Source organism: Pipistrellus kuhlii, unplaced genomic scaffold, assembly GCF_014108245.1.
Source record: "Pipistrellus kuhlii isolate mPipKuh1 unplaced genomic scaffold, mPipKuh1.p scaffold_m20_p_29, whole genome shotgun sequence".
NCBI classification, from domain to species: Eukaryota; Metazoa; Chordata; class Mammalia; order Chiroptera; family Vespertilionidae; genus Pipistrellus; species Pipistrellus kuhlii.
In genome coordinates this window covers 4,775,538-4,800,957 of record NW_023425528.1, presented here as the reverse complement: position 1 = coordinate 4,800,957, position 25,420 = coordinate 4,775,538, and the positions used below count along the sequence as shown (strand labels likewise).

Here is a 25,420-nt window from a genome sequence, read left to right as displayed (position 1 = left end):
AAGTATTACCCGAATATTCCTAAAAATGGAATAGAAGAGCAGCTTTTCCATTTTCCCAACTCTCCCTACCCAAATCTGGATGGAGTACTGTACCATCAGAATACAGCCAATGCCTATGCATCCATCAGACTTGTTCCTTGGCTCAAGTTTCCAGAAGTACCCCCACCCCACTCCACCCCACTCCACCCCACCTTTAGTGGTTCTAAAACAAGTATCAACAAATGGCCACTCTTGCCATCTTTCCTTTGCCATCAAATCAAGTCAAAACTGGTCACTTTATTGAATTTGAAATTTATTGTGGTTTGGATTATGTAAGACAGTGTAGTAAAGGCACTGCAGAAGAAACACTGAAAAATATGATAGAAAATGAACAAGCTAAAAAAAACCTACAAAATATTTTTAAATGAATGCATGCTGGACTAGACTAGGTACTACAACTATGTTTTTTTTTTTAAACATTGAAATATTGTTGGAGCTGGGGATTTTGAGGGTTTGAAAAGGCTTCATGGAGGAGGTGGCATTTATGCTGGGCCTTAAAAGAAGGGTAGAATGTTGATATATGAGATAGAGGGAAGAACATTTTGGGATGACTGACTCAAGAGAAAATTCGTAGATGTACTGAAAAAATAAGAGGGCAAACAAACCCCCTCAGGGAGTGAAGCTTTCCAACTGATAAAAATGCTTTAGGGGCCTGGGATGTAACCAAAGCCTCAAGGCCTCAGATGGGGTCTTCAGTACCAATGATATTAGGAGGCACAGGACAATGAGCTTGTTTGTAAGCCTAGCAGCAGCAGGACGTTTCACATTGCAGTCAGGGGCCCAAAACTGGCTGTACTATGCCTGGATGGATTTTCTTATCTTTTCAGGTTGTGTGGTACTTAGGCATTCTTCCTCTTGCCCACTGACGGCCTGAATGGTAGTTTGTGTGCGCCCAAATGCGCGTGAGTGAGTGTAGGTGTGTGTGTGGATGGGTGGGGGACCGAGGCTTTGTCTCCCACTGCAGCTTCTTCCATTTTCCCTCTTGTGGCACACAGCTGGCTTCCACTGAGCTAGAGATCAGGCCCTTCCCATTATCTAGGCCTCACTGAACTCGAGCTCTTGATTAAGCACCAAGGAAGCTTCCTCAACATGAAAGTAAAACCTACTATATGGGAGGTGACTTAGGTTAGGGCAGGACTACACTTTTTGGTGGTGATGATGGTGGGGGTGATGGTGGTGGTAAAGGCTGGGGACTTATAAGCAGGCTCTGGCTGCGGAATACAATGTTGCAGAGTTGTTTGTAGTGTTCAGTAAGGAGCCGGGATGTCAGGCTAGACCAGCTTGGCCTTGATCACCCCTCTTCCTTCCTCAACATACTCTACAGAGGAGATATATTGGGCACCTGAAAGCAGCAAAGTAGGGTATCCAAACTGTTGTTGTCCTGCTTGAATCTCACCCCTGGAAGCTCCAGAGATATTTCTTGGAAAACATACATATGATCTCTGGATAAGAATGTCACCTCCCCCTGTCTAGCTGCTGGAGGTATATAGGTTATGTAGCTACTGATGCTACTTGGATCGGGAAGTATGGGGAACTTATTGGAAGAAAGGAAAAGTTAATTACTATTAATTTCTTTTTTTTAAAGGTTATGAATTTGAGATATGATCTGGCATCTGACAGAAAATAAAAGGGTGGAAAGCTGTCAGGATTTTCTGGAGCTGGAGATTTAGAGCTCAGTAAGATCATCGCTGGAAATAACCTTAAGGCTGAGGTGGCCTTGCTTGACTTTGGCAGTTGGACCACCCTTCTTACGAAGGTACAGAGACTTCAGATCACGGCAGTCACTGGGGTCAGCATCCAGAGTAACCTGCCCTAAGAATTGATCACAGAATTTTCGGCTGTTCCAGACCTGGAGAGACAAGTTGAAAAAATGAAAGTGAGCAACCTTCTGTGAGATTGGACTTTTCCCAGTGGCAGCTAGAACCTAATGCTAAGCTTAGAAAGATTTGTTTAAAAATTAAAATAAAAAAAGACCTCTCCTGATACCTCATTGGTTGATGAAAAGCCATTAAGTCAGAATAACAACCAAACTGTAGGGGTTCTTTCTGACATAGTAGGATCAGGGTCATTTGAACAGGTGTATGTTTTCCCTTATGAGATTTTTTTTCCCCTTATGGGGTTTTACAGTTACCTGAGACCATGAGGGCTTCTTTCCATAATGAAATAAATGGAAAAGAGACTATTTAAGACAGAGATTAATAAGAAAGTCAATGTCTATTCCTGGTGGGAGGTGTCTTTAAGTACAAAACAAATGAACAAAAAACCCAGATTAACCCTTGCTTTGTATTCTAGACATAGGGGAGGCACTTGGGATAATCTAGTGTGCAATACTGATTATGAGCCACCCTGAGGGTCCCTGTCCACATTCTCACCTGCACTATAATAGGAATGTCAGTGGTCCTTCTGTAGAAAATGGCCTGTGTGTCAAAAATGGCATGAACAGTATTCTTTTGGACAGGAGAACGGACTTCATCCTTTCCACATTTGATGACCAAATATGGGTTCACAGCTGGAACAAAGTGACAATTGTTATTAAGACAATGATTAAATTTCTCTTCCCACATAGTCAAGAAACTATCCCCTTCTGGGACATTGGGCATAACACCAGGGTACCAGAATGACTCAACACTTTTGTTCCTGGTTCCTTTTTTCCCTACACTTTAAAAAAATATATGTTTTATTGATTTTTTTACAAAGAGGAAGGGAGAAGCATAGAGAGTTAAAAACATTGATGAGAGAGAAACATCAATCAGCTGTCTTCTGCACACCTCCTACTGGGGATGTACCCACAACCAAGGTACATGCCCCCTTGACCAGAATCGAACCTGAGACCTTTTAGTCTGCAGGTCGATGCTCTATCCACTGAGCAAAACTGGTTAAGGCTTCCCTAAATTTTATAAAGGAATATAAAATAAATATTATCTAGACCTTTCCCAGAGTTTACATTCCATTTTGCCATGGTTGAGAGCCATCCTGACTTGTCTAGACTGAAAATATGATTGGAAAAAATCGTTTGTGACCATCTTTTCTAACTACACATGCAACAATTAAAACTAAATTTTGTTTTCCCATAACCTTTGCAGAGCTTACTTTCATTGGCATACTTCTTCTCCAGGCCCTCAGCACTGTGAACAGTGATCTGGGTAACTACCTTTGGGTAGCCACGAGCCAGATTCCAGCAAGACATCTTGGGCATGTCCAGAGTCAGTTCCCTGAAACATCAAAGAGAAGACACATTATTGATGATGAATGTACTTTTTTGATGAGGAGATAGTCTTTCCCAAGGAGATACTGTTGCTAAAAAGCATGAACTACTCAGTGACCTAACTCATTCTTCCTCAGACACGACTTATATTTTATGACTGTTTTCCTTTCTCCTTACTTTAAGGACCAGCAGATAAAGATCAAAGAAGTCAGAGTTGGGGTGAAAAGGTAGCTTTGGTGACCCAGCACTCAGAACATAATAAAGGAACAGTGAGGAGGGCCAGCTGTCAAAAAGAAAAGAATTGACCAGAGAACAGAAGATAAAATATAAGTGGAAAATGTTAGGATATAGGCCTGTTCCCCTTAAGTAGCTGGTCAGAGATTTCAAGCTCAGATGCCCCACTGGGAATTTCTTATAACCTCACTTTGAAATATATTTCTAGCACCATCATTTCAGTTAAATCTAATGTGAACAAGTTGTTCTTTTGGAAGAAAAGCAGAAAATAGGAATTTGCAGGGCTGACCAAGGAAACAACCTGAGCTGGACAGGCACTTCAGAGAAAATTCTCAGGAGAAACTCGCTGGTGCGGCCATGCTGAAACATGGTTGGGACAAGCACATAGTTGCCTTTCTTCAGGTACTTGCTCAGAAATACAGTGCGGGTGTCAATATAGGTGGAAGTCCCAGCGCGCTCCTGGATATAGAGGTGATGAAGGCGGAATTTGCGGTTCATCTCCACCTGGAAATAAAATTGAATGAAATGTTCCATTCCTCTCAAGCCATAGCTTTGTGTTGTAAGATCCTAGGTCCTCTGCTTCCTTTACCCCTGGACATTTCTTAATTCCCCTAACCCAAGCCATCCTAATTTTTACTCCATTAGTCATCATTCTCTCTACTCCAATGCACATTCCTACCTTGAAGAGCTCAAAGCCAATGATGTAATTGTCAGGTCTTCCCATGCGGCGGTATGTACGCATATCCTTCTGTTGCAGTGACATGATGACCTTGTGACCATCCTCAGGCACAGTGAAGATATACTAGGGGAAAGAGGCCACCAAGGAGCTTAGTTAACATTTCCATTTTAGATAAGCCAGATCAAATTTCAGGGAAGAAAACTTCACTTTGGAAAGCAGAGACTTGAGTTATTCTCTGGGCTTTGCCACTGACCACACAAAGAGGCCTTGGATAATCTATTGACTTAATAAGTGTAGATCATAATACTTGATTTTTTCCCTATGACATTCAGCATGTATTGAGAGAGATAACTTCATGCCTATCCATTTGATGCCAAAGGTATTATGCTTTATTTTAATAAGTTCTTGGTAGGATATTAGATGTATTTGTTTTTGTTATTGTCTTCTTGTTAGTAAAAGTTATATATAGGAAAATTCCAGAACATATAAAAACAGAAATTATTCTGGTTTAACTTAAATTGACAATGCAGCATTCCCCTAGGCTAACCTATTGCCAGGCAGATGTGTGGCTCCTGGAAGGGATAAACTTCCTTGAGAACTAATGTTTTGATACCACTGTTTTAGGAAGCTGCAGGCCTGAGCCAAAGACTTTTCAAACATCATATGGGGAATAATGGTGCCACTGGGAAGTAAAACTAAAAGACATCAGATCTCTCTCTCTCTCTCTCTCTCTCTCTCTCTCTCTCTCTCTCTCTTTCATTTTGTCTCTCTCCCCTCCCTTCTTCCTTCTCTCCCTCCCTTCTTACCTCTATTCTTCCTTCTCTCCCCAACCCCTTAAGCAAAAAAAAAAAAAAAGGAAACATAGGCAGAACCATAGGCTTTCAAGGTCACCAAAGGTCAATCTTGTGCAGATACTTAAAAGTAAGTCGAAGGGGTCATTTCTTCAGCTTGGTTTATGTGCTTGATACTTAAAACATTTCCAGATTGTAAAAAGAGGTGTAGGGAGGCAGTAATAGGAGCTTTCATTTCTTTGGGGACAATAAAAATGGAAGGGATGGAGAAAAGTATGAGTTAAGTAAATTAGGCCACCAGCCTTAGTGCCTATCAATGAGGTCAATGCAAAGAAAATGCACACCCATGTAAGGCTGCAATATATTCAGAATTCTTATCTCCTGTGGCTTAGCTCATCAGCACATTTGGGGATAAAACCATCCAGGTTATTATAGATTCAAGCTTTAGATGTTTGGATGTTTTGCTTTGGGGTATGCCTAAGCATGAACCCTAATATATCACCTAGAATAGCTTTGTAATGAGGGATAGATGACAAATAGCCATTCAAATCCTGGGGTGAATGACCTGGTTCTAGATTAGAAAAGTGAGACATAATGATGAAGTTCAAAAGAATAACCTTTATGAAAAAGAGAACATGTAAATGTACACAAAAGAGAACAATTGGGTAGAGAACAAATGAAAATTAATTGAGAAAGTGTCTGGGAGAAGATCCTTTCTCTCTAGTATGGGAACATCAGAAGGAAGTGGAGTTGTCAAGAACCATAATAAGCAATATGGCCAGGAGAGAGGTAGCTAAAAGAAAGGGCTCAGACTTGATAATGTTTCTAATGTTCATCTCTCCAGAAACACAGTTTACCATTTTTACTAGCATCTGGGCCATTCTCTAGGCATCTTGGTTGATGAATATCACACAATACTTGCAAATGGAATAATTTATGTCAAAGGAAGACTCCAAGGTGGGCCTGGGTTCCTATTGCCTTAATAACTTGGAGGCAAAGAAAAACAATGTATTCAAACCTGAGGATTCTGTAGGAAGGTATCACGGTTGTTATAGCAGCCTCCTGAACGGTTCATCAAGGGATCATCATCCACAGTCCAGCATCCCACCACTGATTCTAGCTCTTTGTGGCCAAAAATGGGGTTGTTCACATTGCGGCAGACATAGAGTTCATGAAAGTTGCGGCAAAAGTCTTCCAGGCTCATCCTGAATAGAAAGAGTACAGGAAAAAAATAATATGGTACTTAATACCTACCCCTTTAGTTACATGTAGAAGCCACAATTACTTTAGTACAGAAAACCTCTCCTCACCAAAACTCTCCATCATCAGACATAACAAGCTCCAGGTTCTTGCGATCTGCTGCAGTCAGTTGCTGCCACTCTTCAGAACTAAAAACAAATAGTCAAAAAAGGGCAAGCTGTCATATTTGCCATTGAATAACTACAGTAAGCAGTATGCCAAGGAAACAAATGCATGAATATTGGGCCTGATTTATCTCATCTCTGGCTAAGTCAAAGACCCCATACTTAAGAAGAGCTGACAGATGTCACTAGGCATTGACAGCCCACTAGCAGTTTGAAGGAATGGGTTTGGGAGAACTATAGGGCTTTCAATATATAGCAGTCAAAGTGGACTGGCACTCACATTTCACTCCAGGGGCCACTCCATTCCTGTCTTCCCAAGGGGTTCCTCAGGCGAATCATATACAGTTTCTCAGTTCTGAACACTTCCACAAGTCTCTCTCCAAGACGGATCTTCCGTATATCAGTCATGGTGTAGGTATGGCCCTTCAGTAGACCCCAATCAGTTTCAACTTCTTGTTCTTCCTGATTGGGAGACTGACAGCAAAGAAAGATACATAAGAGCATAATAATTGGGAGACCCAAAGCCTGATTCCTCCTCTTCCTTGATTGGTTTACCGCAGTATGATTGAAGCTAGTTCTCCCTATGCAGATAGAAATTTGATCCAGATATCTAACTTGACACTAAGTAAGTGAAGGAAATAAATAAAGAATTTAATATAACAATCACTTAAACAATGCAAACTCAAACTACCCACAGTACTGCACTGATATTAACAGTATTAACATTTGGTGCAATTGGCTTACTCCAAAAAACTATAACCTCAACATACAGGAACAGAGACAGAAGGTGTAATTTATCAGAGGCTATTTACATCACCTTGAGTGCCACATTGCCCCTCAGAAGGACAACAGGATAAAAGTTAAAGCCAGGAATCAATGTGTATTGTTATTGTTCTAAGTCCCAAATGGCTTTTCATTAATCTCCACATTAAGGGTGATATTCCTTACTAAATGTTGTAGTCTCCTATGTCAGAAATGTGTAAAGAGTAGTTCTTTATGGTGAATACAAACCTCAATGGAGCAACAGATCAGACCTCCTTTGGTAAATGTTTTGAACAGTTCTTTGAACAGCTTGTACTTCTCCTCAACAAGCTCAGTGTATCTTCCCTTCTGCATGTCAACAGTTTCAGCCAATGTGCCAGTGAAGTCCACTATGATATCAGTGGTGGTCAAACCATCAAGGGCCTCATAACAGCCAAGCAGCCTGAGAACAAATATGCAAGATTATCTTTGTAGAGTTATTTTTCCAAGTTAAGGGCATATTGTCCCAAGAATTAGAACAGTCCCAGCTAACCTTTACCATCTGGATTTTCTCTAGGTATATCATGAAAGTTATTTTTGAGATTATAGTTAGAGATTTCTAGGTTTAGGCTATGTTTGCCAAGGACAGTCCATACGGGAACTTCTTTCTACAGGTAAATACTAGACAATGAGAAAACTGAAGGCTAATGCCATGTTATTTGCTGATTAGCAGCAGAGGGGTAATAGAACCCAGAACATCTGATTGCTCTCCAAGCTAAGATTTTTTAGGGCCAACCCAAGGCCCAAAGCAATGTCTTAGATCTGACTCAGATCTTACCCAAAATAAATCAAGGGGCTTAGGCTGGCAGATAATGAACTCCTAAGGGAATATGTTATCTTACTTTTCTCATGTTTTGTCAAAACTTACTACTTACTTTGCATAAGCTTTTTCCAATAGAGCATTCCAAAACTCATTCATGGAGGTGGAGAAGGAGAAAACCAGATCTCCATTGATGGTGGGCAGCAAGTCATCAATCACCACTTCAGTCCATTCTCCAAAATGCCAGAAACGGAAGTGAAATATCCCAGCATATTTATCTAGTTTTTGAGGGTCCCATTCCTGTTCCTTATGGTTGGGAATTGTCTGGAAATATAAGAACATTCAATCAACTCTTATTTACCAGGCTATATCCAAATGTTGAAATTAAAGTTGACTTTCAACAAATTCATGTGGCAACAGGAAGCACACTAAATACATCTGGTTTATATCTAGATTGGGCAGTCTAGGTATGGCATTTTCCCCCCTACAACTATTGCTTTCCTAATTGAGTTTTGCTGAGGATAATATTAACATGTCTGTCCTGAATATACAGAGGATGACTGGAAGCAGCCGGTTAGGGGTAAAATTATTTACCACAAATAATCTACAAATTCTATCATAAAAATGTCTATATAGACATATCTGTAGTTGCATGTTTAGTCAAATAAATAAGGCATTTTAAAAATTAAATTCAGTCAAAACACAAGGTCTCCGGTGGTTTCATTTTTTAAAAGTTCATCGTAGCATATAGATTCCAATCACAACTTGAGTAAAATCACATTTAGAAAATTCTAAATTTCAATACAATTACACAGTAGTCTACAAAATTATTTTTCTAAATAAAATACTCTAATTGGTACCAAATTCAATGCTTTATTGCCCTGAATTCTAACTAAATGCCAAAAAAAGTTTTACTCATCATTTTTTAAAGATATATTTTTATTGACTTCAGAGAGGGAGAGAGAGAGAGATAGAAACATCAATGATGAGAGAGAATCATCCATCAGCTGTCTCCTGCACATCCCCTACTGGGGATCTAATCTGAAACCCCAGCATGTGCCCTTGACCAAAATCAAACCTGGTACCCTTCAGTCCGTAGGCCAACATTCTATCCACTGAGCCAAACCAGCTAGGGCAGAAATGTTTTAGTCTTACTAACTTATGAGAACTTCTTCAAAGATCTAATTCCATCTTTATCACATTTCAGTTATTCCTGGCCCTTACTAGCTTTATACCCCAGTGTGTACAGACAATACAAGTATGCAGAGACATGGGTCAAAACACTGCAAGTGATAAAAGATCAACAAATACGTGTGAAAAATCATATAGATGAAAACCTTAATGGCGGAATTTGGGGTGTATACAGATATTTACTGTAAAATTCTTTCAGTTTCTTATATTTATAATAAATCTCATAATAAAATAGAAGGAAATTACCTAGTTATTACTATGATTTTAAGAATTAGACAATCTATAAAGTTACATGTTGACTTTTACTGAAATTATTAAAGAAGACAAGAAGGTGAAAACTGAGTAAGGTCCCATAGGAGGAGCAATACCTTTGTCCAGTGACACTCCTGGACAGCCAAACAGGAGAATGCAGAGACCATTGGCTTGTGCCCTAGTCGCCCTTGGATCAGCTGGTGGTTGCTGATGTTGCCCACAATCAGACGGGGGTCATCACAGATGTCCTGTGGATATAACAATTAGTTCTTAGAATCTAGAAAGTATTTCCAAAGAGCCAAAGTGAGCTGAGCTAGGAAGGGTAGAAGAGGTGGGGTTGAAAGATGACTAGAACTTATATAGGTGAAACAAAGGGAAGTTCTGGGGTTGTGATCAAAAGCACAAAGCAGTAAAAACAACAACATAAACCCTACATAGCAGTAGATCATCTAGACACAGAAAAAGTGTAATGAGGGTAAGTGGCAAGAGAAATGGAAGGAGAAAGGATGAGATGTACTAGTCTGGGCTCTCAGGCATAGCTATCACTGGAGTTTGGAAGAGTTTTTAGCAGAGCAGTGAGCTTTTAAAGAGGAGAACTAGGATCTAGCTCATTATATTCTGATCCTATTTGTCAGGAGGAGATTTTTTTAAACAGCTGTGCTTATAAACTTGACTAAATTTAAGAGGCAAGTCCTGGTGGAGGTGACTATAAATGTTTCTTCCTCTCTAGAAAAATTCTTTAGGAGACCATTTACATGAAGACTTTTCCTAACATAAAGCAAAGGCAACAGCCATCTCCATGGCAACTAGTTTTTTCCACATTTTTTGATAAATTTAGATGGCAGAAGCACTAATAGCAGGTGGTAATAGACCAGTCACAGGAGCATTTCAACATATACTCTATTTCCACAATGGATGTTTTGAGGGAACCTGGATAGAGTGGGGTCAGCATTTGTGTGTGTGTGTGTGTGTGTGTGTGTGTGTGTGTGTGTGTGTTCCCCAACATATCATTATCAGTGCCATTCCCACTGTGAGTAGGAAAATTAGATCCAAATAACACAATTACAACAAAATGTAATGAAGACAGATTTGAGGCATTTTCAAAGTATAATCACTGTCTAGAGCAGTGGTTCTCAACCTTTCTAATGCTGTGAACCTTTAATACAGTTCCTCATGTTGTGGTGACCCTCAACCATAAAATTATTTTCGTTGCTACTTCATAACTGTAATTTAGCTACTCTTAATGAATCATAATGTAAATATCTGTGTTTTCTGATGGTCTTAGGCTCTACAGCAGGGATTCTCAACCATGTCTAGTGTCTCAACCTATGAAGTAGCAACAAAAATAATTTTATGGTTGGGGGTCACCACAACATGAAGAACTGTATTAAAGGGCCACAGCATTAGATAGGTTGAGAACCACTGGTCTAGAGGAAGGACCCCAAAGTTTCCCTGGTGAATAGATTGAATTGGAATAGGAATGCTCAAGTTGAAGCCTTAGGAAACATTAGAGTTAGGCAATTGGACAAAGGAAGGATATGAAAACATCATGGGTAGAAAGACAAGCATGGACAAATGTATAGCTACATATGTGACATCATATAATTGAAGATATGATTGTGTGACTCAGAGGATCAGCACTTGCATAGATAAAAAGCAGAAAATACCAATGAAGTCTTGAGAAGATGAAAAAAGCTTCCTAGAGGAGGCCATTTGCCAGTACTTTGACATTCTGCTTACCCAACAAAAACAAATCCAAGTCTCAAATAAAAAAAAAAATCTAGACCTACATTCATTTAAAATTATTAAAGAGAGACAGCTATATTTTTCTGATTTTCAAACCTTTTTTTAATGGACATAATTCTCCTTGATGAAGAGTCTGGTCTACAAAATGAAACATTCCATCTATTCTTTAAAAGCCAAAATAACTCTGGAAAGGAATAAGCATTCTGGACAGGGACAGTCCAAACTGAAGATTAATTGGATGTCCCTCTGCCAAAAGGAGGTTAGGTAGGTTGTCAGCTTTGGATTTTCTGTGTGTGGTTTTTAATGCATGTCTAGTGTCTCATCGTTACTTTTGTGTATTAGGAAAGACTTCTACCATACTATTATTTTGTGGGTTGAGAGATGCCTGGTTTTTCAACTTAATAAATGTAAAGTGGGTGTGTTGGATGAACTATATCCTGATATTTTTTCTCTTATTGTTTCTTTGCCCTTTTTAAGATGAAACTAAACAAAGTTTTTCCTTTATAGATCAAGTGTTACCATTTTATTTTGCACAAGATGTAAAGTTATACAATGATTTATCAGACTGAAACAATGCATGCAATAGTTTTTTTGTATGGAAAAACAGTACAGTAAACATTGATATGTAAAAAAGTATCTTTTAAATCATTAACACATTTTATTTTCTAGTTTTATGTGGAGTTATTAATAATTAGGTTTACATTACAGTGCCTTCAATTCATACAAGGCTTTCATTTCATACTAGAGATCTAGGCTCAGCCAACATTTTGGCATGCCATCTTCTATTCAATATATAAAAGGTCACATAAATGAGCAAAAAGACATGTAAATAGAAATTAAATTGAAGGATGGCTATTTAACAGTGGGTTTTAAAATATAGTAAGTTAGCAGTCTATAGATTTTCAAATATGGAATAAATTTTAGGGACTATTTAGTTAACTTGTTCATTATATAAATGAGGAATCAGGCTCAGAGAAGGGCAGTAATGTGCCCCTTCAATTATCCAGCTAGTTACTAGGCCTAGAATTGAAGTTTTAAGTTATTAAAACCATATACAGTTAAAGAAGAAACCCAACACCTTAATTGGTACATCCTTTTGCTATTAGATTTATCAATGGGCACCACATAAAGGGTAATATTGTGTAGCTTTTCAGGGACAGACCTGCAACTACTTCTTTCAGTCAGCAATCCTGTTTTTATGCTTATTTTCTTATAACAAACAAAAGCTCTCAATTGTTCTCAAATACTTGCTTAAAACATATCTTAGCTTTTAGGTCCAGGCTAAACCTCATTAATAAGATTTAATCTCCTCTATTTAATACACTAAATATGAATCAATCAATTCTGTATGTCAGCATTTCAATGTAAATCATGGGAGCAAATCATTACTAAGCCATAGTTTCTACCTCTTTAAGGAAGTAAAAAAACTAGAAAGCAACTAAAGAGGTAGAAAGAGTAAAGGGTAATGAGCCAATGCAAATCTAAAAGTAGTAGGGAGTGGAGTTGTGGGAGAGGTCATAGCTCACACAGTCACATATTTGGGTGGCTTGAAAGGGAGGGATGATTGCTGAGCCCTTAATGGCTCCCAGCTGTGTTGGCATAGTTAACATGATCCTTGAACTGGGCTTTTTGTCAAGGCAAAATAATTCTTATGGGTAAAATACACACAAATAGGAAGTCAAGAACTAAAAGTAAAGCCAAGAATGGTTCCTTCATATACTCATGCCTGACCCAAAGCCTTCCAAAAAAAGCAGCTTCTTTGGAAATATGTTCTTTTAGCTGAGCACTGAGAGACCCTCCCATTTGTCCTCACATAATCTCCCTTGTCAATATCTCTGGGAGGGGTAGAGAGGCATGGAATTACAATTCTTGGAGCCCTGCACTCTGTGTGGCTCTCCTTGCACCTACCATATCCACATCACTAGAATTTGTTTTAACAAAGGTACAATTTGAAGACAATAAATGGTGATTAAAATAAATGTCTGCCTAGAAAACCAACAACCAGAAGAGTGGAGACACTTTAAAACCAATACTAAGGGGATGGTGGCATGGTAACTATAAGTGAGGCCAGCCCTGTAATGGGTATATTATGACTAAATTCAGGGCTCTAAGTAGTACCAGAAGGTTCAAGGCTGCCATTCAAGACCTGTGGGTTATGTGAGCTAGTCCAAGGTACCATTATATTAGCCTTAGAATACTGAATCATCCACAGATAGGACATTGATAGATGAACGTAGGTGCAGGAACTAATGTTGAACCAGTCCCTCAAGAAGTCCATTTTAGCTGCTGAGGAGTTTTACTTCTGCATTGCCATCAGTGAAACATCCTCTTCCTTTCTAACCTCTCCAAGGGAAATAGAATATGGAACCTCAGAATAAGGTCTTAAGCTCAACTTCCACTTTCAACCCAGATAACCAAGTCACAACATAACCTTTTTTTAATTTGAATCATCAAACTTCTGTTAGGAGACTTCAGATATAAACCCCAAACTGCTTTATTGGGAAGAGTTTATATATTCATGCAATGGAATACTGTCTAGCAATAAAAAGGAACAAACTGAGACATGCAACAATATACATTAGATGACCATTGAAAACATTATGCTAAGCAAAAGAAGTCAGCTAGTTTTATGATTCTATTTTAAGTAAAATGCTCAGAATAGGCAAATCTAGATAGAGATTAAAAGTAGATTAGTGGTCGCTTGTGTTAGGGGTAGGAGCTATTTACTCATTGCAAAAGGGCACAAGGTATCTTATTGGGATGATACAATTGTTCTAAAATTGGATTGTGAGGATGTTTGCACAACTCTGTAAATTTACTAAAAAAATCAATGCATATATGCTTAAGGCAGGTGAATTTTATGGTATATAAATTGCATTTTGATAAAGCTGTTGTTAGGTTTTACTTTTAAGCAAAATTCAAAATAAGTAGGATAGATGGACAGTATAGGCCTATTCAATTGTCTTCAAATGTGTCAACAGTGGAAAATATTTAGGACTACTCAGGTGGTGGGAGGCATTATCTATGAGAAGAAAAATAAATTTATGAACAGTTGAGGCCAAAACTACTGTGAAGAGGAGTTAAATTCAGCTGGGTGTTGGCAATTTCCATTAGCACAAAGGGAGAAGTCTTTCCTCTTTTACCATTCCTTCACATGCAATCTATTATAGAGGCCTGTGTCATCTGTTTCTAATGTCTCCCCTCATCAACCTTTCTCTTCTATTCCTATCGTCTTTATTTTAATCCAGAACCTCACCAGCCTCCTCCTATACAATGTATTGAAATGGCCCAGATGAAAAGTATTGCCTAGTGAGAGATGTGATCAAAAACAATGAAAGTGAAAACTGAATTCAAATTTTGTTTTGTCAAAAACAATGATAGTGAAAACTGAATTTTAAAAAAAAGAGTTCCGGTGCAGGTACACATGCTTCTCCTACAGCTGATTATGCAAATTTCCATGAACCTTGCTCCATTTCAGTTTGAGATTAGATGCATCTTCCTATAAGACACTATTGTAGCTGAGTATAAGTCATCCTGGAAAAAAGCCAAAGATGGGTAAGAAGGGAGGGTGGCTGAAGGAAATTGGGGAAGATATTTCGTGTGGGAATGTTGTGGACAGATTTAAGCATAAACATCTTACCTTCAGTCTTATAATCACACTGTAATTCAGTAAAACTCAGCTTTTAGAATTCACTAAGACTTTATAAGGTTGAAGACCCAAGGAGTATAAGAAATCCAGGAATACATATCTCAGACAATATACCTGTGTACCCAGTAAGCTAGGGCCATGGGACCACTGGATAAATTAAGGCAAAGTATTTTCCTCTGAAGGGTATGAGCATTAATCAATTGAAAAATTTATTTCATAGCAAGGAAGCTGCAAGTTGGAATAAGGGGAATTCAATCCTACCCTAATATGGCAGGGATTGATTTGTGTTATTTGTTTCAATTACCAGTGGTGATTACACGCATTGGGACCTATGAAGACAGGGGATTTTCAAGATGGGAGAAGAGAGAGAAACTATCAAATTAATCATGCTTCTTCCATTTTATAGATTTCCAAATAGGCCTGGTTGAGTATGTGGCTATGTGGCATGCCAAGGGACAAGAAGTCTGTAAGCTTCTCTGCAAACCAGGATTTCAACCTTGCCAATGAGGTGGGTGAGGCCAAAGACCCATATGGTCTTCCTGAGCCAATTCAGAGAGGCCCATGGCTGTCTCTCAAATTTCCTGATGGGAGGCCAGAGAACTTTGACGTGATTCTTGACCACAGGTTTGGCCTCCACACTGACTGAAAAGGAATCCAAACCTTTTTTAGGAGACTCAGATGGTGGTCCAGAACCTTATATTCCCCCTACTTTCCATAAGAGGCCCCCTTTCCAACCACTTCAATCCACAAAGATCTCTCCTTCTTCAGAAATATTACATGATTTATTATTTATTTGCTTGAAAATGACATTTCTCATATCTGGCATTAATTATTTAACTCTTTGATAACTTAATATCCATTTCTTCTACTAGAATGAAAGTATGTATCTTGCACAGAAGCTGACATAGAATGTTTTTCAAGTGCTTCTCCCTTTGGGCTTAATTAAGACTAAACTCACTGTATGTTCTCCAAATGGATAATATGGGTTAATTAATGATGTATAGCATTGGGACAGTGAGGAAAACTGATTGGAGAACTTTACATTTTAGTAAAAGAGACACACAATTCTATGTCCCTAAAATGGCAGCTTGGTGAAAAATAATGTGGGCTTTGTAGTCAAAATAGGACTCAAATTCTAGCATGTTAACAGCCTGATCCTGGAAAAAAATATTATCTTCTCTCTGAGACCCAGTTTTCTCATGCATAAAATGGACATGGTATCAACTTTTACTTTTTAAACCCGAAAAAAAATATATCAAAATGACTTTTAAGTTATCTACCTTGCTAAGTTATGGCAATAAGGATGAAATGAGAAATGTATAGGAAACTCTAAACACAGTACCCGGGACCATAGTAGGTATGCCATAAATGCTGATTCTTTTAATGTTCACCCCCATTTACCCTCTCTTTCTGACATTCCCTCACTCTGGAAGAAATATTGCTTGCCTCACAGGAAAAAATGGACTATTGCCACAGTTATTAAGTTTTTTCCTTCCCTGCTAATTCACCTAGGATTCACCAGAATTTGGAATATGAGGGCAAAAGACTTAGCCAAGACAGAGGAAGGATGTGCTAAAAGACTGGCCAGTACAGGAAGCACTGTTGGCTTGGTTCACATCTGAGGAATGGCTTCATGTTGGTTTGCAATTTTGTCCCCCATTGGATTTCCTCCCACTTCCTCCAAGAATCATTCATTCCTTCAATTATCAATCATCAATCATTATTTTCTTTCTTCTGCATCTTCAACCTCTTCTGCTTTACTATTTACTGCTTAGACTATGAATATGTTCTATTTATTAACCCCCAGAAAAACCTTCCTCCAATCCCTGCCTTCGATTCAGCTACTTCCAACTTACTGATTTACTTTCTTTTCTTTCCAACATCATAAAAGAACAGTGCCCCTCATTACCATCATCCATTCGTAACAGTGGCGTGGCTCTAGACAATACAGTTATATTTTCTTCATGCATTTCTGGAAAGAAATATTACCTCTCTCCATACTCAATTAATGGCTAGTGAATTCTACTCATATTTCCCAGATTTTATTGCAGGTGACTGATCTGCAGGAATGTAAGAAACAGGAGGCCCATAAAGTCAGAAGTATAATCTTCCTTCTGATGGAACAACTTCTCCAGGTCTCATACTCTCAATGGTTATCATACTTAATGGGGGAAAAAACTGAGACATGAACCTAAAGGGTATTATGCTCAGTGAAATAAGTCAGTCAGAGAAAAACAGATACCATATGATTTCACTTATATATGGAATCCAAAGGACAAAATAAATGAACAAACAAAATTGAAACAGACTCAGAAATACAGAGAGAAAACTGGCGATTGCCTGAGGGGATAGAGGTTGGGGGACTTGGAGAAAAGGGTGAAGGGATTAAGAAGTACAAATTGGTAGTTAAGTCACGAGGATGTAAAGTAAAGAGTAGAAAATATAGTCAATGAAATTGTAATAAATATGTATGGTGCCAACTGGGTACTGGAAATATCAAGAGGAACACTATGTAAAGTATATAATTGTTTTACCACTAAACTATACACCTGAAGCCTATACAAAACAATATTTAATGTAAACTGTAAATGAAAAATAAAAAATAAATAAAAAGAAAGACCTCTTTTGAATCTCCTAGAAAACAAGAGCCTTAGCTGATATATCTTGGCACCACCTGGTGGCAACCTACATAAACTGAAGTAGCTCTTATAAGAACTATATTTAGGAATTTAAATTGTGGAAATTGCAAATAAAACGTGATAGCTGCTCATTAAAGAAGGCAAACCTTAACCTGCTAACTGAGGTGGTTCAATAATAGTGTCTCAAAAGATATGTGATTAAATAGAATCAGAAAGTCTTCAAGATACTGTGAAGATCCAAGAATTTCTATTTCATAACAGTCCTCTGTGGCTTATATTTCTGGTCATACACTTCGAGAAAGAACCCAGCTAGTATATCTTTCTATACAGTTAATACCCTTTAGATATAGAAAGGTTGTCATTTATTCTCTATAATCCATCTTCCTGTCATTTTATGCACTGAACTCCCACTCCAAAGGGCTTGTGAAGGCTTAAAAAGACTTGCTTTAGAGACAACATACAGATGCTCCACAAAGAACCATATTAATAGGTGGTGAAAGAGCTGCAGAACTACTTGAATCTAACTTTGCTAATTGTAGGAGGATACAGATGATGGATGGTATCCAAATAGCAGCAAAGAAGCCTTCTTCTCCCATTGAAAGCTCCATCTTCTTTCTATAGAGTTAATTTTATGTATGCTCAGCATATAAGGAACTTTCCTTCTCGTTGGTCTGAGATTATCATAAAGTCGCTGTGATAGGCAACTTAGTAAAATGTATTGTTGCTTTCTGAGTTACCATGTTTACTCAAATGAACTTCCAAAGAAAACAAAAATGGTATATATCTTTTGTGCTTTTTTAAAATTACTAAATCTGACAAAATTTGACTGAAGTTCAAGATTCCTCAAGTTATAGCCAGAAACACAGATTCTTAAAACTTCCCATGTTAAAGTTGTTTTCTAAGTTAGTCTACATGCAGTAGACTGTGTGAGTGAAATATTGGACCAAGTAGTTACTGCATAATTGAAATAAAGTGGGAATCAGAAATTGCAAAAAGAAACTTACCTGGGGACGTTTCCACACTACCTTCCCAGGAAGCAGTCGGTTGTAAAAAAGTGAATCATTCTCAGGCAAAAAAGTTGGATCACAGAAAAGTATACCATCTTTGATGCATTCTTGTTTCAGTTCCAGGTACTTCTGGTTTTTGAAGAGCTTCAGAGGAGGACCCATAGTGTCGAACTATGTCTAGAATGAGAGGGAAAAAATGTTGTTAGAGGAAGAAGTTCTTGAGTCTTTTAAAGATTACCTGATTAGACAAGTGATATTTATCCCAATGATTTATTACCAAAAGTAGGCACTTCAAGTTTGACTTTAATGGAAAAATCACCATTTTCAGACAAAGGAAAGAGTTCATACTTTGCAACTAATTAATTTGAGACTTTGGATAAAGCACCCAAACCACTCTGGGGTCTCAGTTTCTTATCAAACAAGGAAATATGGGCCTTAATAATATTATTGGAAAAATATATAATAAATGTTAAGATTATTAGTTAAATGTGAGTCACTATAATTTAAAGGACAATTTTCCATTTTATACTGGCTGAAAGGAGTTCAAAGCAAAAAAAAAAAAATAAATAAATTTGTGGTTTACTATATTCAGAATAAGTTGGTGTCCTGAAGGGCCACACACTTTGTGCTTGAGGGAAGAAGCAACCCCTTTCACTTCTAGCAAGCCCTTTTACACAGTTCCTTCTCTTTTATTGTTAAAGAGCTTTGCAAATTTATTACTGCTTAGAAAGGCTAATACAAGAAACAGAACTCAGCAGATGGCATCCAAAGACAATTAAACATAGAAAGATTTTATGTACTCTCTTCCTCAAAGTCTAATGTGCAATCATTTGCCCTTGATAAAAGGCAGACTCCAAAATTCAACTACACCAATTTGGTGGACCCTAGGTTCTTATCCCATAGCAATACACATTTGCTTTCTTTTCTTTAAAAAAAAAAATCTCACATGACTAAATAGAGAATTAATATAGTGTGGCTCTTTAGGCAATGTGTATAAGAGTACCTCACACCCAAATGTCCCAAATAACCAATTTTTATGAGGACAATTTGAAAGGCAAATTTGATTTTAAATAACTCCAGTGTGATAATAGGCTTTCAATGCCTTTGCTTGATCACAAAGATAGATTTGAAATGATTTTAATGATCTGCTAATGACATTCAATGGTAGATAAGAGGGGGTTTGGGAAATTTGGATGGCACAAAATATTTCAAGAACATATTTTAAGAATAATGATTTTTATATTATCACATGTGGGTTGAAAATAAAAATTATAAGGATAGAGTATGTGCTATAAAATGGATAAGATTTGAAAAAAGGCTAGTTATCACTTTAAAAAGTATCTATGTAGATAATATAACTCAAAACCCACTTAATAAAGTGGCAGTTGCAATTTTATAAAAAGTGTAATATTAATCAGACCTCTTTACTATTTTATTTTATGTTATTTCAGTATTAAATTGAAATTCCTTATTGGTAAAGAAGTCTTCCTATTTGAGAAACGTAAAAAAAAAAAAATAATGTTCTTTGCAACCTACAATATATATAAACAAGCTTACCATTTTCCTAAACCCAAATAATAAGAAGCTGGAAATAACCACAATTTTTTTCCTAATCTTATTTCACTTAGGTAATGCTCTCCAGTTCCATCCAAGCTACTGCAAATGGTAAGAATTCCTTTTTTTATAGCAGTGTAGTATTTCACTGTGTAGATGTACCATAGTTTACTAATCCACTCATCTGCTGATGGGCATTTAGGCTGTTTCCAAATCTTATTTGTTAACAATTGTTTTGTTGTGATTTTGGTGTGTGGGTTTTTTGTTTGTTTGTTTTGTTTTGTTTTGTTTTTGTTTTTGTTTATTTTCAGATTGAAGGCTACAGGACACTTCAAAATATAAAAATGCCTTCAGTTATCAGATTTAACTCTGCTTTTATTATTTAAAATTTAAGTATATTTCACTGTGTTTGAAGCTATGGATAGTATCAGTAATAATTTTCCATTAAGCAGCATCAGAGCCAATCTGAATGTTTGCTCACGCTCCTTTGTGGAGCCTGTTACACATGGACCCCCGTTTTTGCATGTGTTCAAACTTAAAACAAATAGTACTGTGCCTCTTGCTCTCCCTGAAAGGTTTTGGTAGGTTGCCAGACTCTGAGGACTATAAATGGAGGATATTCTGGAGCGATTAGAATATTTAGTTTGCCAGAACTTCCTAGTCCCTAATCATTTTGGATAAATTAGTATTTCCTGTTCTTGGGAAGGCCCTCTGCCTCATCAGTCTCCCCTCCTACTGGCTATGCAAGCAGGAACCTGCAAAAGGGATCATGCTTATGAAAAGAAGGCCTGTCTACAGAGGGAAGCAGTATTAATTGCAAGGAAAGTCAGGTTCAATTAAAAAAACCCAGTATATCCCAGTAGGCTCTTTCAGAGACATAATGTACAGCTGGTGTGGATAGGTCAAGCATTTTGACCTATATTTGTGAGTTTACAGTAAATAAGGAATAGTAGCTATCAGCCTATATTTTGATAGATATCCATTAGAGTACAACTATAGTCACATGTCCCATTAGATTTGCAAAGTAGAATTAACCCCTATTCTGACTAGGTATAGCACAACTATGTTCCATTTTCTGTGGCTTTGGTTTCTTTGTGCCTCAAATTTTACATTGGGAGAATAGGGTTATCTATGCTGCCCTTCTTACACTGTGGCTGTACCTAATGAGATCGGTAGTGTAAAAAAATATTTTGAAGCCCAGATGGTGTGCTTACTGGTTGAATTTCTACCCTGGAACTGATAGAGGTCCCCTATTTGATTCCTGGTCTGGACACATGCCTGGGTTTGGGGTTTGATCCCCAGTGGAGGGGGTGCAGGAGGCAGCCAACTGATGTTTCTCTGTTTCCATCTCTCTATCCCTCCCCTTCTTCTGTTTCCAAAGTCAATAAAAACATATTTTTAAAAATTATTTTGAATAAGTAGAAAGGGCTCCATAAATGCAAGGTATACACTGTAAGCCACCTCATTGCCTGGCACAAAGCTGGGCACACAACCATTGTTCAGGAAATATTGAATAGTTGTTGAATGAATAAATGTCTTATGTAGAAAATTCATGTCTATATGCCAAGTCATTGTTTGAAAGATACATTTAAGTTCAAGATCTCTTCATGGCAGTTACATTTAGCAGATATTATCTGTACCTTTATTTTGTATCTGCAGAAATGGCAGCTCAGAGAAAGGGCAGCTAGATACTTGCAAAGCCAACTCAAACCCCAGTCTGTATAATGTTAGATCTAGTGTGCAGCTTTCGATCACATCACACTGCTTCTTTTGGTCACTGTCTTTTTTGAAGGAGGTGTTTGTTTGTTTGCTTGTTTGTTTAGCTCAAATAAGGAAAACCCTTCAAAGCAAGCATAATAACTAACTTTGAAGCACTTTGCCTAGAATTTATTGTCATGGTGGATATTAAAAAGGTTTTTTATTTCCATAATTTGATGATCATGGAAGAATCAGAACCTTTGACATTCTAGGGTTCACCATTTAACCCTTAGAAAACTTTTGAAAACCCAGAAATTTGTAAGTTAAATTTGTCATAAACAAGTTGTCCTATCAGAGAGTAGGAGAATGAAGAAAGGACTGTTCCTTCTTTGATATCTTGGTACACCAACTGTGAAGAAGATAGTCTTTAGTTAATAACCACATATTAAGAAATTCAGCAAACAGAATCAAATCTAGGGATTTGAGTTACCAACCGAAAAGAACCTCTAGCTAAGAAATAGCTAATAAAGGGAACATGCATATCTAAGAAGGACAACTGTGTCCTGAGACAAGTATCATGAATGGTTGGGTGAAGCCAAGTGTGGGGTTTTGCAATGAGATAATGGTCACAAACAATACTACTCGATTTAGGATCCATTGCCTAGAGATAGAGCAGGAACAAGATCATGTGGATCAAGGCAAATGGGAGGAGCAGCTGCAAAGTTTGAAAAATTGAGAGTTGCCAGGGGAAGTTGAGGGATCCTGCCACATAGAGCACAAGGCTGCAGTTAGGGAGCTTTGGTTACTCATTGGATTGGAAGAGCTGGGCAAAAATCTTAAGAGGAAAATCATTTGTTTTTTTACCTGCAGGTTAGTCTTAGAGTTGAAACTAGATTTTGTTCTAAAAAGTGAAATCTAACTCAGTTTATTAAAGATAATTATTAACTGATAAAGGAAACCCAGTTCCTGATTTACAAACTTCTGTTGATTGGGGTGAGTGGGAGGGTACAGAAAGGCATTTTAAAGAGAGAGAGGGAGAAAGGATGGCTCTGGAGTGTTGGCCCTTGCTATTTTCTCCTTTTCCCCAGTTTTGCTCTAGTACTATACTTGAGATGAAATCAGAGGTAAAAGCAATTAGGAACTTTTGCCGAGCAAACTGAATACAAAAGACCTAGCAACAGACCTAGCTCTCTCCTGGCACTAAGTAGGGGTCACTTTAGCCACAATGAACAGTTCACCTCCTCACTCCTGGGGGTGGTTCATTGAGAGAAATGGTGCATTGATCCAGAATCAAGTCCAAAATACTACCATTCAAGGTAAATAACAGCTCCCTCAGTTTCCTCACAAGCACAATGAGAATATACATGATGGCTGCCCCATACACTTCACGATGTTATTGGGGAAATCTAATAACATTAAATATACGAAAATATTTTTCAACTGTTAAGGATAAACAGTGTGAGACAGTAGTATTAGGATCCTTTTTTTTTTTTTTTTTTTTTTTTTTTTTTTTTTTTTTTTTTTTTTTTTTTAGCAAATTCAATCTCTTTTCTGTCCTCAGTGGAAAAGGAGGAGATTTGATCACATGCTTCAAATAAGATATTCAAGGACATTTAAAAGACCAGTATAAGATGGCCCCTCCACCATTCAATATCTCCTTTCTTTTCCACCCTTCCTTTTAGGCTGATGCTCCCCACTACCCCTTTTCCCCATCTTAGATAAATAAACTCATCCTATAAATCTAATTTTATAGCCTTCTGAGAATATAATCCCAATTTTTATAGAATTATGCTGGAAGAATTCTTAGAAATCACTTAACCCAAATCCAAGTTTTTATAGGAAAGTGAAGGGACTTGCCTATGGTTACATAGTTAATGACAGAGCTAGCACTGAAACCAGGACTTCCTGACACTTTTCAGCACAATTTAAAAAGCGGGGGAGTAAGCGTGCAAACATGAAATCTCAAGACTCTGCTTTGGAAAATTCTAATTGTCCTATTCTTAGAAGAATGCACTTAGGAGTTTTGTTTTTGAACTGCAAACTGTCAGAAAGTAAGATGATTTCAAATCAAGGCTAATCAAAGAAACACTGTTTTGGGGTCACAAAGGGGGCTTTTTCTGTTTTTAATTTAGGAATTGCAAACACCTAAGGATGCAAAAAGCCTGCTTTTTAACTTATTCCAGAGTACACAAGTGTTTTTAGAGTTTTCTTAGACTGCTAATAAAGAATGCTATTCAAATTCAAAGTAGTCACACACATGTGCACATATGCATACACATGTACATGCATGCAAACTGCTAGAGGAATAAAAGAGTTAATTAGCAGCCCCCAAGGAATCTTTAAAAAATTCCTTTAGACTATAAAAGGTTCTTAATTTCACAACAAAGATTTTTTAAGTGAGATAGCCAAATTTCAAGAAAACAGTACAAATTAGGATGCTTTATCCTGAAGCCAGAAGTAACTGTCAGGATTGCAGACTTAGTTTAATTTTCCTATGTGCTTTTCACCAAACTTCAAGCTCCAAATCTTCAGATCCAATTTTCAATTGCAATACTCTAATCCTTCCTTGCCCTCCCCACACTGCCTGCCGGCTCTGGTCAAGTAACCCCATTAAGCCCCTAGAACACCAGTGACAGTGTTGTGAGTGGGTTGAGATGTGAGTGTGTGGGGGGGTGGGGGGTTGGGGCAGAGAGGACAGAACCACAATTGCAAATAAAATTTAAAACAAAGCAAGAATTAGATAAGAACAAACCAGACTGGCCAGGGGTTGAAAATAAAATAGCCAAGATCAATCTGTCACCAGGACAGGAGGACTACTGGTTGTGCAAACAGAACAGCCTCTGCGGCTACTCCCTCCCGTGCAACAGTGCACAGCCTGTGCACCTCACTCCCAAGGCTAAAAGGCCTTTTGTACACAGTGCGGTTCCAAGATTTTGCCTGAATTTCAATAATTTGCCCACAGCCTTGGTTCAGACAAAGCTACATGGAAGCTTTGACAATTAGCCTGGGTTCTTCTCATTTGACTAAGGAAGGTTTGCCCTTTCTCACCAGGGACTTCAGGGAACACAATACAAAAAAACAAGACAAAACAAAACAACAACAAAACCCAGATATCACTAGAAAAACTTCATTGTCAAACAACCACAATCACCCCACCCAAAATAACTAGTCAAAAAAGTCTATCAGTTTGGAACTTTCCAAACTGCTATTACACATGCACATTCTATCCAAACAAACCATACAATGATAGCTGTGGATTTTGATTAACTATAAAGTTCAAGTTTCTTTACCTCTTTTTTACACCTAGTTATCCAGCAAATAAAATTCCAGGATAAGTTTGTGAGTGCCCTTTCTACTCACCTGAGTTATCCCAGTTGCCTCAGCCGCCGCCTCTGCTGCTGCTGCTGCTGCTGCTGCTGCTGCTGCTGCTGCTGCTGCTGCTCTTGGCCAGGTAACCCCTACAAAGTCTGTGCAGTCAGTGTGGCTGAACAAAGATTCTGGCTTTCTTAACCTGAAAACTATTTGGGCTGTACCAAGCTCTGCTCACAGGGGGAGGTGACTCGCAGAAACTTCAGGAGATTTTGCCCCGCCTAGCAGTTAGAAACTGATCCTGAGTCATGAGGAAAATCTGGAAAGAGTCTCTGCCAGATGTGCAGACGGGATGCCCACTGCAGATCCATCCACCAACAAGCTGCAAAACCCAGGAAGCCACATTTGAAATCTTTTTTCCCCTCCCAAAGAGAAATAGGACTTTCAGGAGGGGTCTAATATATTTTTGACTTTGTTTTTTCATGGTTAATAGTGCAGACCT

At 38.0% G+C, this 25,420-nt stretch overlaps 1 protein-coding gene across 1 annotated transcript; it reads right to left on the bottom strand.

Annotated features, from left to right (window-relative positions):
• Positions 1-271: 271 nt before the first annotated feature.
• On the bottom strand, positions 272-25,134 carry CAPN6 (calpain 6). Its single transcript, XM_036454473.2, has 13 exons — positions 24,970-25,134; positions 18,355-18,534; positions 9,433-9,564; positions 7,989-8,197; positions 7,324-7,516; positions 6,593-6,786; positions 6,259-6,336; positions 5,967-6,153; positions 4,158-4,280; positions 3,780-3,982; positions 3,130-3,251; positions 2,412-2,548; positions 272-1,888 (listed from the first exon to the last, which is right to left on the bottom strand). Exons 2-13 carry the CDS (start codon positions 18,517-18,519, stop codon positions 1,706-1,708), a joined length of 1,926 nt encoding a protein of 641 aa, XP_036310366.1. The 5' UTR covers positions 18,520-18,534; positions 24,970-25,134; the 3' UTR covers positions 272-1,705.
• Between the last annotated feature and the right edge of the window lie 286 nt (positions 25,135-25,420).

Bases quoted from the DNA above. Each gene is read 5' to 3' on its own strand.
- CAPN6 (XM_036454473.2), bottom strand. From the start codon at position 18,519: ATGGGTCCTCCTCTGAAGCTCTTCAAAAACCAGAAGTACCTGGAACTG. The intron at 6,154-6,258 runs GTGAGGAGAGGT...CTTTCTATTCAG, and splicing joins TCTGATGATGGAGAGTTTTG to GATGAGCCTGGAAGACTTTT. The intron at 4,281-5,966 runs GTTTGAATACAT...TCTTTCCCCTAG, and splicing joins CCTTCCTACAGAATCCTCAG to TATATCTTCACTGTGCCTGA.